The 14,014-nt window shown below is 34.1% G+C and overlaps 1 protein-coding gene across 6 annotated transcripts in view; it reads left to right on the plus strand.

Moving 5' to 3' along the window:
* Positions 1-14,014, plus strand: part of Usp7 (ubiquitin carboxyl-terminal hydrolase 7) — a 611,141-nt gene that overhangs the window by 261,838 nt on the left and 335,289 nt on the right. For all 6 annotated transcript variants that reach the window (XM_032601215.1, XM_032601217.1, XM_031921170.2 and 3 more), the window contains 2 exon segments: positions 7,350-7,542; positions 7,954-8,110. In XM_032601215.1, coding sequence (XP_032457106.1) covers positions 7,350-7,542; positions 7,954-8,110 — 350 coding nt within the window.

Genomic DNA, 14,014 nt, shown 5'->3' on the forward strand with positions numbered 1-14,014 from the left:
ATTAATATCAGCTAGAATGAATTTAACTCAGTATATTGTTTCAACATACAAATACAAATTAAAATGCAAAATTTCAGTCCTCTAGGTATAATAGTTTTTAAATGACAGCGAAAAGAAAATTGTACAACAGGTAATTGTATAATCATTGAGAATTTGGTTTTGCTCTCAATTAAAAACTATCATATCTAGAGACCTGAAATTTTGCATGGTACTTTTTTTCAACATGTTGAAACGATATACTAAGTTGTCTATATCTCAAGTATTGTAGTTCACATTCTCAGAGTCACAACTATCTGCAAATTTAGCCGACACAGCTGTAGAATTCACCGGGCTCTATAAACTAGAGTTGTTACTATTTTTATGGAGTCCGGGCTTCATAAACAGAAACAGGTCTTTTTGAAAAATTTTTATAAGTGTAATAGTACATTATGCAACAAGGAACTAAAGTCGATGATTATTCCCTCTGGTGATTACTGCCCTCGCTTCGCTTGGGCAGTAAACCCACCCGCGGGAATAATCATCGACTTTAGTCTCGTGTTGCATATAGAACTTTATTCACGACTTAAAAAGTGGGAGTTAAAATTTAAAATTTCACTCCTATATATATATATATATATATATATATATATATATATATATATATATATATATATATATATGGGACGTTTCACGTCAACCGGACCATCAGTGCACCCAAAATTTGGGTTAACCTAACAAGACGTTTGAGGTCTCAAAATGATCGTCTGGTCAAGGGCTTTTGAAAAAGTTCTGGCCTTTTCAAAAATCCAATGTGGCGCATAAAATATGGAGCCTGAAACCCACGTTTTCATAGCACATTCAACAAAAATAATAGTAAAAATATTCTAATTTGTGAAATATCCCACCAAAAAGCATGCACAACTCATGATAGGACATATTATTGACAATGCTGACGGAATTCCAAAATCAAAAATGGCGGAATCAAAATGGTGGACATTTTACCGCAACAAATGATTTTTGATCAGTTTAAAGTATCGATATGGGGGTTTTCAGGGTCACTGAATCTTATTTTAACCTCGAAATTTAAAAATCCAAAATAGCCGATCCAAAATGGCGGACATTATACAACCACCAAAACTATTTTACTGCAATGAACGATTTTAAGTCAGTTTAAAGTATCGGTATGGGAGTTTAAGGAGCCGCTGAATCTTATTTTAACCTCGAAATTTCAAAATTCAATATGGCCAATATAAACTGGCGGATATTTGTCATAACCCACCCGCAGGCTCTCTCGCGAAAAGCCCCTGCTAACGCGCAACCCGCCGAACACGCCACGCGCGCTGCAGCGCTTATCACCGCGGCGCTAGTACCGCGGCGCGCCGCTAGGCGGCTGTGCATGACCCACAAGTGAAGTAGCGTCTCGGAGGGCACATAAGGAGGCCGGGTTCAGCGCTGTACCTTGCCCCTCTTCCAACAGCCTAATGCTGCAAGTACACGGATCGTGTCCAATGACAACTTGTGCAAAGACTTCAGCAAATAAAACTGTTTTGTGGCAAAGGAATTTATTGCTTTCAAGTGATTTATTTCATCCCTCTTTTTTACCTACACCCCCAACCCCTTCCCACGTTTAGCAACCCATAGAAAGGAATATTTTCTTCAAGGAATGCTTTCTTCATCGGCGACTTTTTCTCCAACAGTCTTTTTCAGGATAGTTGGTGAGCAATTCCATCAGTGGCTTTATTCATAGGCGACTTTTTCTCCAACAGTCCTTTTTAGGATAGTTAATAGGTACATTAATAGATACATTGGCGACTTCTTCTTCAACATCCTTTTTAAGGCAGTTGTTGAGTAAGTCTTACTTTATCGGCAACTCCTTGTTCAACTGTACTAGCCGTAATTTTGTTATTTCTAACACTTTTTTTATTTTGGTTGTGCTTTCTCATATCCTACAACAATGTCTTCTCCTGCGAAAAAATATCGTATCGATAGATGCGTTAATCCATTTGATATTAATATAGGACACAGCAAATCTCTTAGGAAGATCTCCAAAGAATTTCAAGATGTCTATCCTGATTATCCAACATCTTCACTGATTTGTGATACATGTAGAAAATCCTTTTACAAACTACATGATTTGTCATCTCCAAACGTCAGTATGAGTGTTGATTTTGAATCAGAGACTGACTCACCTTCGGTTTCAAACACGGATGCACCTATGCAAGATTATCTTACAGATATTTTAACTGGACATAAAAACAAATTCCAATCCCTGCCAGAGAACGATTCATTACGTGTCAGTATTCTTACTATTTTGCCCGAACACTGGGCAATACGTAAAATTATGAACCAATTTGGTGTGTCTCACAGAATGGCTCGTAAAGCAAAACAGTTAAGAGAATCAGATGGAGTTTTGGCTTCTCCTGTTGCAAAACGTTGAAAAACATTACCTGCAGAAACTACTCAGAAAGTTGAAGATTTTTACGAAAATGATCTTAACAGCAGAATTATGCCAATAAAAAAGATACCGTCAGTATTTATTTATATGGTGAAAAAATAAAAGTGCAGAAAAGATTATTACTTACTGATATTAAGAACCTTCATAATCAATTTAAAGAACACTTTCCTGAACATCCGATTGGGCTTACCAAGTTTGCGGAACTGAGACCAAAATGTTGTGTCTTTGCAGGATCCTCTGGTACACACAATGTATGTGTATGTACGATACACCAAAATTTCAAGGCGATGATTGACGCAGTAAATATAGAAAAAATCTCAAACAATATTCTGAAGAATTATAAAGATTGTTTGAATTTCGTTCTATGTGAGGATCCCAAACCAAGTTGTTATTTGAATGAATGCAAATTTTGTCCGGACATTCAAAAGTTTTCTAATTACGTTGAGAACATTATGGATGAGCACAATATTGATCAAGTCATCTTCAGCATGTGGCAATCAACCGATAGATACACTTTGATAAAACAATGCCTAACATGGCAAGAATTTATTGAAACTTTATGTTCTAGTCTAGAAAAGTTGATACCTCATCACTTCATCGCTAAGGAACAATCAAAGTTTATTTCTGGGAAGAAAAATAATCTTTCAAATGAAGAGGTTCTTGCTCAATTGGATTTTGCTGAGAACTATGCTTTTACAGTCCAAGATGCTGCACAGGCATTTCATTTTAATAATGATCAAAGTACGATTTTTCCTGCTGTTGTTTATTATAAATCTGAAGGCAAGCTAAAGCATTTCAGTACAGTATCTATGTCCGACTGTACTACTCATGATGCCACTGCAGTATACAGAATGCAGCAAAAGCTTATACCTGAAAATCGCAAGGTTTGTCCCACAGTAAAAAAGGTAATATATGCTACTAATGGTGCTAAACAGCATTTTAAAAATCGTTATCAAATGAGTAGTTTAATGAGTCATAAGAGAGATTTTGGCGTTGATGCTGAATGGCACTGTTTTGCAACAGCACACGGAAAAGGTAGTTGCGATGGAGTTGGAGCGATAGTAAAGAGAGAAGCTACAAGAGCGAGCTTACAAGCTGCAAAAAATAAAGCAATTCTAGATGTTAAAGTTCTTTATTCATGGACTAATGGGCGATCATTCAATATAAAATTTTTCTTATACACCAAAAAAGATCACGAACAAACTCGTCAATTCCTAACAAAGAGATTTAAAAACTGTCCACCTGTCACAAACATACAAATCGGGCATGGATTTATCCCAGAAAATAATGAAACGTTGAAAGTCATGCATTACTCAAATGCCAATGAACCTAGGAACAGAGTAATTTATGATATCGGCGTAAGCCATTTATCACCAGTAAAAACTCCACGATCGAGGAGCCAGAATTGATAAGAGTACACAAAATGTCATTAAAGATTGATTAATTTGGCTAAATTATATATTTTTTTCATCCACGCAGGCATATACATATACACAGAACAATAGAAAAATGTAAGTGCAAAAACCGCAGACAGATAATTCTAAATCTAATAGACCGGAAAAATATAAGATTCATGTGCATAAATACTGATTCCGATAATACATTTATAACCATTTACCTCACAAACCCCCATATCGATACTTTAAAATGATCTAAAATCATTTGTTGCGGTAAAATTGGTTTGGTGGTGGTATAATGTCCGCCATTTTGGATCCACCATTTCGAATTTTGAAATGTCGAGGTTAAAATAAGATTCAGTGACCCTGAAAACCCCCATATCGATACTTTAAACTGATCAAAAATCATTTGTTGCGGTAAAATGGGTTTTGGTGGAGGTACAATGTCCACCATTTTGATTCCGCCATTTTTGATTTTGGAATTCCGTCAGCATTGTCAATAATATGTCCTATCATGAGTTGTGCATGCTTTTTGGTGGGATATTTCACAAATTAGAATATTTTTACTATTATTTTTGTTGAATGTGCTATGAAAACGTGGGTTTCAGGCTCCATATTTTATGCGCCACATTGGATTTTTGAAAAGGCCAGAACTTTTTCAAAAGCCCTTGACCAGACGATCATTTTGAGACCTCAAACGTCTTGTTAGGTTAACCCAAATTTTGGGTGCACTGATGGTCCGGTTGACGTGAAACGTCCCATATATATATATATATATATATATATATATATATATATGGGACGTTCCACGTCAAACGCAACAAAGCTCTGCCCAAAATTCCTTTTGATCTAAAAAATTTTTAAAAATATGGAAAATTTAGCATTTTTTATGTACTTTCAATTAGTGAGGGGCGTTTTTTAAAATTTTGTTCCCAGACGGAGCTACGCGTTCCCTAACCTTAAAAAATTACTACTTTACGAAATGATCAAGCTGTCAGAAATCACAGGGGCTCAGAAAAATTCTCAGCAACGACTATTTTCATGTATTTCGAGCTGCTGAACAAGAATCGGACGGTATTTTTTACCGATACCTCAAGCGTTCGTCCCTAACCTCAAAAAACACCCCCCAAAATTGCTTTTTCACGCAGTTGAGAGGTTTATCCTGTGATCGACGGGAGAAAAATTATTGACAGAGAGTATTTTTATATATTTTGTTCTGCTGAACACAAAACTGGCCGTCTTTTTTACCGATACCTCAAGCGCTCGTCCCTAACCTCAAAAAACCATCCAAAATGTCTTTTTTACCCGGTTAAGAAATTTACGAAGCTAAATTTTATGTTTTTACTTTTACTTCAATGCACTTAAATAATGTAACTGATTACTGATAATATGGTTTATACTGTGCAATTTTTTTATTGATTCCTATGAAAGCTCTCTGCGTTTTACAGGGTTGAGACTGTCTTTATTACAAAGCCCGCATTACTTTATTTTTTTTATTTTTTAAGTTTTTTAATTATTACTTTTATTTTTGTATATTGGTATTATTTTGTTGAACATATTTTAAATTCAGTTATTAATATTGTACTATTGATAATGGACTTGGTGCATTCGAGTATCTAAACACAGTAACTTTTTGTCGGGAGAAACTAAAAACGCATGTCCTTGTGAAATTTTTGTAACAGACGGTACAGCCGAGAATCTTTTCTTTAGTGATCTTGAAGTTTTTTCGTAATCTTTTTTGGAATAGTGAAAGAATGTTATTGTTTGTAACTCTTGTCTCGCCCAGTCATAAAGTTGCTTTGAATTTAAAATCGCTTCCGTAGCTTTGGCCTGCAAGCTGGTACGAGTAGTTTCTCTTTTTAACACGGCTCCTACTCCGTCACATGAACCCTTTCCATGTGCAGTAGCATGGAAATGCCAATCCGCCATTATTTGGAAATCTGACTCATGATTAACCAAGTTCATCATTTGATATCTATTTTTATAGTGCTGCTTTGCACCATCTGTGACATATATAATCTTATTCATTTTTGGGAATCATTTCTTTATTTCAGAAATAATCTTTTCTTGTAAAATATAAACTACGGCCGTATCATGAGTAGTACATTCTGAAAGTGCTATAAAACTACAATGCCTTGTTTCATTATCTTCTCTGTAATATAGTACTGCAACATTTATTGTACACTGATCATTGTTAAAATGAAATTGCTGAGCAGCATCCTGAATTACAGCAGGTCGGGCTTGCCACAAGCGAGAGGCATAGCCCGCACGCATCAGAGAGGGAGAGAGAGAGAGAGAGAGAGAGAGAGAGAGAGAGAGAGAGAGAGAGAGAGAGAGAGAGGGAGAAGGACAGTGGTGATCGCGCCAAATCCTACGTTTAAAGAAAAATATTATAATAAACGTTTAACGAAAGTGCATGCGAGGCTCTAGGTGTTAGGAGGCACAGCGTCGCAAGTCGTCCGGCCAGGCGCGCGCCCTGTAGCTGCGCCGCAATGTCACTGGCTTTACTCTACCGGGTTCGTCAGAAGGACGTGATAAAGTCGCGGAATAATAAAGCGTGCATTTATATTCGGTGATGAAGTAATATATTCTCTTTCGATGTTATTACACTATACCGCGTAGCGCGAGAGGACGCTTTTGCACTCACAGCTCCTGCTGAAGACGAGCCGATGGCTCGGTGGCAGCAAGTCTCCGTTTCAGCGTCTGCTGTCGGTTCGACATTTATATATATTATATATATATATATATTATATATATATATATATATATATATATATATTATATATATATATATATATATTATATATATATATATATATATATATATATATATATATATATATATATATATATATATATATAATATATATATATATATATATATATATAATATATATATATATATATATATAATATATATATATATATATATATATATATATATATATATATATATATATATATATATATATATATCTCTGTGTGTGTGTGTGTGTGTGTGTGTGTGTGTGTGTGTGTGTGTGTGGACGCGCGCGCGTGTGTGTGTTATACCCATCTTATAATCCATTTAAACCTTAATATTGGTGAAAGTAAGATTTCGATCCGGACTACCATCACCAAAAAATTCATGGAGATACCTTTTTATAGTGCAAACGTTCCTGTATGGGTCCCAGAATGGCAGAGACCCTGTATCTTTAGCTAAAAATGAAGATATTCATTAATTTGTGCTAAAATTATTAAAATGCTTATTTATCTTGTATTTTTTCTTTTTTATTTAGTTCATAATTTATCCATTTTTATATTATTTATAATTTTTTTTAACACCAGCTTGCACACAGGTAACTCTGTTTACCTCTGTAAGGTCTGAGTATTTTATGAAGCGTGAAATTGTCCGTACTATTATTTTTGGTTAATAAATAAATAAATTAATAGCTACTACTTTTATACACTAATTATGTAATTCATAAGAGATCTGAATCATTTTAAATGTATTAAACTAGTTTATCTGTTTATTACAGTTTACGAATCGTTCAATGATTATGTTAGTACAGAAATTTTAGATGGAGATAATAAATATGATGCCGGTGAGCATGGACTTCAAGAGGCTGAAAAAGGAGTAATATTTTCTTCTTTCCCGCCAGTTTTACACTTGCATCTAATGAGATTTCAGTACGATCCAATTACAGACTGTTCTGTAAAATTTAATGATAGGTAACAATTATTCTGTATAACACAAATAATAATTGTGCATATAAATTTTTGGAAATTAAAGTTTTAATCATTTTAAAAACTGTTAGATTGTATTGAAAGTTGTTTAAAATTATTAAACTGTAATTCATTCAACTTATATTCATTGTAGAGTCTTTAGTTTTCTATTGTTTGCTGTGCACATAAAAGGGTCTATTCATACCCTAGGTAAAAAAGAATCACTGTGTAACAAGGGGGAGAGTGGCTTTCTTAAACTTAGCTGATTACTAAGCCCTGATATTTGTCTTGAACAACTTCGACTCCTACTTGTGCTCAAATTTTCCCTTTAGTTGCACAATGTACTATTTTAATGCACGAATCAATAGAAAGATTAAAAACAAAAAAAAATATATATGTTTTTTTATATTTTTATAGGTTTGAATTTTATGAAAAAATCAGTTTAGGGCAGTATTTGAAAAGTAGTAAAGAACTTACAAATGCTGACTATACTTTACATGCTGTTTTGGTACACAGTGGTGATAATCATGGAGGACATTATGTTGTATTTATCAACCCTTCCGGAGATGGAAAGGTATTTTATTGACAATACTAAATTTGTTTCATTTTTTATGTATACTAGGGCGTCCTAAGCGCGTCTTACATAGCTTGATAATGATATGATTGCATTTTAAAAGTATTGTTACATTTTTTAGTTGTTCCAGTAATGCAATTTAGATTACAATGCCAAATTGTATTACTATTCCTATTAATGCTGTGCTAATAGCGTTTTACGCTCAGGCGCGGTGACGGTGGTGTAACCATGCTCACCGTGTAAAGCAAAGTCGCTATGGATCATATCTCACTGAGTGACTTGACAGCTGCTTTATCATGTTGTTTTACAACAAATATAACTAGATTATTGGTGCTCTTAGGCTGGAAATTTTGGGCCAAAATAATGTTAAATTTAATAATATTATAGTTTGCAACGAGGCGCGAATACGATAAGATTCGGTGCCTTACGTATATTTGCGATCCGTCGAACAGACACATAGCTCCCGGCTACAGGTACAAACGCGTAAACTCTTGTGTGTGAAACTGCTTAAAGCATTCGACTACAAGTAACGTGCAAAAGTTTGGAAGAGTGTGGGTAAGCTCAAGAAGTAGACGTCTCGATCGTAAATTTTATCAATGTAAATCAGCTTAGACAGGGTCTAATAGGGTAGTATGGATTCTGTTTAGACGTGTACAAGAATTACAGGTATTGTCTATATTAGACTTTCTACCGCTCGTTGCACTTAGCAAAGATGGTTTTATAATAAACAACACATTGAAAATCGATGTACATACCGTAACAGTGCCTAAAGGGCGTGGACAGGTGACACTCGCATCTGCGACTGTCTTCAAACATTTTATTTGAAACATCCGAAGAACAGATAATCTCTGCTCACTTCGTGCACATGTTTGCGCACACATCTACGCCATTCGTGATCACATTTGAACGGGATTTTTACAGAAAAGTTATGATAAAATCCATAACTGTGACGGTGTATATCTGTCTGCAGGACGTAATCAGCAGTATGAACTAAGTAGTATACTTAGTACTGAGGCGATGCGCACGCGTCACTCCGCCTCGTGCTGCATTCCGCGCATGTTCCGATCTCGCTTCTTTAGTTCGCGGCGCGACTCCTGGTGCGAACAGGAACAGGTGCGTGTCGGCTGTGTCGGTACAACACCTGGCGATCCGCGGCGGCGCTATCGTGAGGGCATAGTCACCTGCCGAGCCAGCAAGGGAGCCACCGTTGCTCCATGCGGCTGGCAGGTGAGGTTAGCTTCCTCGGCGCCACGACAAACAGTTATAGGCAGAAATCAGGGCCATTACAGAAGCTTTTGAATGGCTGTTGGAGAGAGGCACATGACAAAGAACGAAGAGACAAGCTTCTGCTCGGATAGCAGGGCAGCTCTCATGGCGCTAGACAGTATCAGTATCTCCTCAAAAGAGGTACGGGACTCCGGGAACTGCAGGTGGTGCGAGTATGAAACGGAGACCACCTCCCACTTGCTGTGTAAATGCCCAGCTTTTGCAGGGACAAGATAGAGGGTGTAGAGGTATCCATGTTGGGGTTAGAGCAGCTAAGGTTAAAAAGCTTGACATCAATTTGCCGATTTGCCGAGTCTATAAACAAGGATTGATAAAGTAAACACTAATGGTAAAGGAGGCACAGCACAATGGGCTTTGTCTAAGTGCTCGACCGGCACGTACCCAAGCAGGGGCTGCCGCATTTCACCTCCGCACAATATGACTATGACTATGACTATGACTATACAAGGTATTTTGTTTTTTTTTTGACTAAGTATTGGATGTGTTTGTTCCATTTTAAATTATAATCCATCCCTAAATATTTAACGCTTTCAACTCGGGTAACAGCTTTGTCTCTTATTTTAATATTTGTTTGCGCTGGCACACTATCAACATAGCTGCCGAAATTCATACAGACTATTTTATCTATATTTAATGATAATTTATTGAGTGCTAGCCAGTTAGATATTACTCCTAAATACTTGTTCATATTATTTTGGGCATCTTCTCAATTTTTCCCTGTCGCTACTATTGTCGTATCGTCAGCGTATACCATAATTGCCTCACGAGGGATCTCCCTCAAGATATCATTAATGAATAGGATAAATAATAATGGTCCTAGGATAGTACCCTGTAGTACACCTGTATTTACTAATAAGAATTCGCTCTCCTTTCCATCTACTTTTACTCTTTGATATCCATTGTTTAGATAACTTGCAAGGAGATCCAATGCCTGGCCTCTGATCCCTATACAATACAGTTTGTCCAACCTTCCTCATAAAACCAAATTGTTGCTTGGATATTGCATTATGTTCTTCTACAAAATCGTATATTCGATTGTAAAAAATTCTCTCAAAAATCTTAGAAATATTTGATATGAGGGAGATTGGTCGATAATTAGTTATGCTATGTCTTTCACCATATTTGTAGATCGGTGTTATTTCGGCTTGTTTGAGTGAATCAGGCCAGATTGCTTGTTCGATACACAGATTAAAAATATGTGCTAATGGTTCTGCAATGTAGTTGCAAATTACCTTTAGTGTCTTGGCATTGATTTTGTCAACTCCACTATTTTTGAATGTCAAATTATTGATTATAGTTCTGACCGGTCGAATTAGTAGGTTTTAGAAAAATAGACGTAGGATTCATCTCGGGCACTTTGAGTTTAGCATTATTTGGTTTTACAATATCATTACACAATTTACGTCCTGTATCACAGAAAAATGTGTTCATATTTTCAGTTTTTTCTATTTTGTCTGTAATTTTGTTATCATTGATCTTTATATAATTTATGGCATTATCATTGGATTTTTTTTACCTATTTTTTTATATATGATTTCCCATAGCTTTTTAGGATTGTTAGCATTTTTTTCAATTAGGCTTTTATCATATCTAATTTTCGCATCTTCAATGACCTTGTTTAAAGTTTTAGTGTACGTTTCATATTCATATTTGAGGTTTTTATTATTAACATCCATTTGCCATAATTTATATAAAAATTCTTTGGTTTTGCATGATTCAACTTTTTCTGCCGCTTTGTTTACATTTTCTTGGTTTCGTTTTGGATAACTCAATACAATGTTTGATTTCAGATATCAAATTATCAGTTGCTAAATTAGGATCCTGCATCGATATAATTTTATTCCAGTTTCTGTTTTCTGCTATGTTTACTAATATTTTCTAATTTAAATATGCTGTTGGTTTGTTATCTTCAATTTTCAATTCACAAGGGCGCCTATAGTAGTATCCATACATTGATAATATTTTTATGAAAACGGATAACCTAAATACAGTAAAATATAAACTCAAACTATCAATAACTGACCATTACCCAATATTTATTGCACTCGATAAAATGAAAATTGCCGGTATTGCACGTGCATCTTTCCGTTTGATCGGTGAAAGCCAAACGAAAGGACCTCAGCAAGTTTGTCGTATTCCAGATAACCAGTCTTCCAAAGCTACTCTGAAAAAAGGACCCAAAATAACGGTGAAAAAAGTAGGTAACAAACGAGTTGACATTAAAGATAAAGTGATTCAGTGTTAAACAGCTGAAAAAAAGATTCAAACTATAAATATGTACGTCAACAGAAGAAATAAACTCATTATCTCTTGTTTTAATAGTGAGAGTGTCTTACTAACAGAAGAGGTACAGAACATAACCTAGACGGCGTTTGTGATGTTAGGAAAGACGCATTGATAAATCCTAAGATTGAAATTGTAGAAATTGATAATTGCAAGAACTTTGAGGGACAAGACTTTGAGGACAATAAAAACGCAAGAGATATTGACAATTTTGAAAACAAAGGTAAAGTGTAAGTAATGTATTAAAATAGATAGAACAATCTGACTACAGTTTTAGTGAAGGTTTCGGCTGATGCATATACATATATAAAAGAAAATAAAAGCAAGATTTTCGAGGGATACCAGAATTGTAAAGTCTATGGCTTCATCAACATAAGACCTCGTTATAATTGTTGGAGGTTTGGGCAAAACGGCAAAATATGCAATAATAGCAGTGTATGCCTTAAATGCGTAGAAAATCACAATACCAGTACCTTCACAAATAATACAATGAAATGTTTGAACTGTGAATACTTAAATTATGAATTCAAGACAAATCTAGACATCAAACATACTGCTAGCAATTCAAAGCAATGCAGAATTAAAAAAAAAATAAAAGTACATGTACATCGAATCTACAGACTATCCGGTGAAACCTACTTTACCAGCTGTATTCCCAGTTCACCATGGACAAGGATCTATAGAAGAAACTCATAGTCCATCCAAGAATGATACAACTTAAACGCAAAAACAAAAACAGCCGAAATCTATGTGGAGACGTCATTGATAAACAACAGGAAAGTATTTATATAAACTTAACCTGCGCAGCCTTCCGAACGTTTAGTCTGCTTCTGATACTGTAATAATTCAAGTTAAAAATAATTCAAGAAAATTCTAGAAAATTTTATTTATTAAAATACTATGATGTAACGATCTTTCCGCTTCGAAAGGTAAGAGCAGAATGAGCACAGAAACCAATTGTTTATGCTTTTTATACATATTTTCTCGCATGAGCAGACGTCATTGATAAAAAATAAGAAAATATTGATACTAATATATTTTGAGTGAATTTAGTACATTCCAGACAATCTTAATGTTTAAAATATTTAAGATTTACTGATTTTTTATTGACCAAAATTAAGAAGATTATTAATATATTTCATATAGTTCGACTTGTCTATTCTTAAGTATGAAAAAATTTTGATCGATGGTGTCTCGTAAAAGGTTGTGATGTCCGATATTCTTTATATCAAAAGAAATAATCGAAAATAATGTTCTCTATTCTTCCAACGTTAGCAAACTTTATTATGTTGTTACCCGACTTTCACGGCGAGGACGTGTTGGTAATGTATATTTTTCGAAAGTCATATGTATTTTTTTTCTTTTATTTTAATAATTTTTAGCGCATCTATTTATTAAAATGCTGTAGCTGTTTTATGTAATTTCATATTATGGTATTCAGCGCATGCATTTATCTTGAAATGCTGCAGCCGTTTCACAAAATTTACTTTTGAGTGTTCCAGCGCATTTAAAATACTGCAGCCGTTGTATAAAATTTTTTTATTATGGTTTTCAGCGCATGCATTTATCTTAAAATACTGCAGTTGTTTCACAAAATTTTCTTTTAAGTATTTCAGCTTATCCATTTATTAAAATGCTGCAACCATTCTATGAAATTTTCTATTATGGTTTTTACAGATAAAAACAATTTGCAGACTATATTTACAGCAATGTTAAAAAAATGCTAAGTATACTTGAACACAATTTCTTAAATCTATATATATATGTATATTGTTAATTTCAAACATATACACTAAATCTAAATATAAAATATTAAAACATAAATGCTAAATTACTATTTACTGTTTTAAATTAAAACAAATCGAATATATATTGAAACATGTTTAATGTTTTTTTCCTAAAAGTATTATAAAGAATGGATGTTAAAAAAAACTCTAAAAACTAAAAAAAAATATTCTTAAATAAATTAAATTTTCTGTTAATTCCAAACTAGAAAAATCTAAATTTTATAATATAGAATGATTTATACTCAAATACTTCAATCTTTAATCTATAAACTAAAAAATCACGGGTATAAGCCCGAATCTCAGCTTTCTTTTAATTATACAAAAATAATAATTTACTATATATTAGTCGGCTCTGATGGAATAACATTTTAAGCGAACATCTATATTAAAATAATGCAAAACAAAACATTTTTGAGAATCAAAGATATATTTGTCCCCTTAATAAGTTTCGAAATATAATTTTACAATATTTTAACAGTGTCAGATTATCTGTAATTATAAATTTTAATACTACAAAATGTATTTATGAAATATATATATTTAATAT

This window comes from Nasonia vitripennis (assembly GCF_009193385.2).
Source record: "Nasonia vitripennis strain AsymCx chromosome 1 unlocalized genomic scaffold, Nvit_psr_1.1 chr1_random0002, whole genome shotgun sequence".
Classification (NCBI taxonomy): domain Eukaryota; kingdom Metazoa; phylum Arthropoda; class Insecta; order Hymenoptera; family Pteromalidae; genus Nasonia; species Nasonia vitripennis.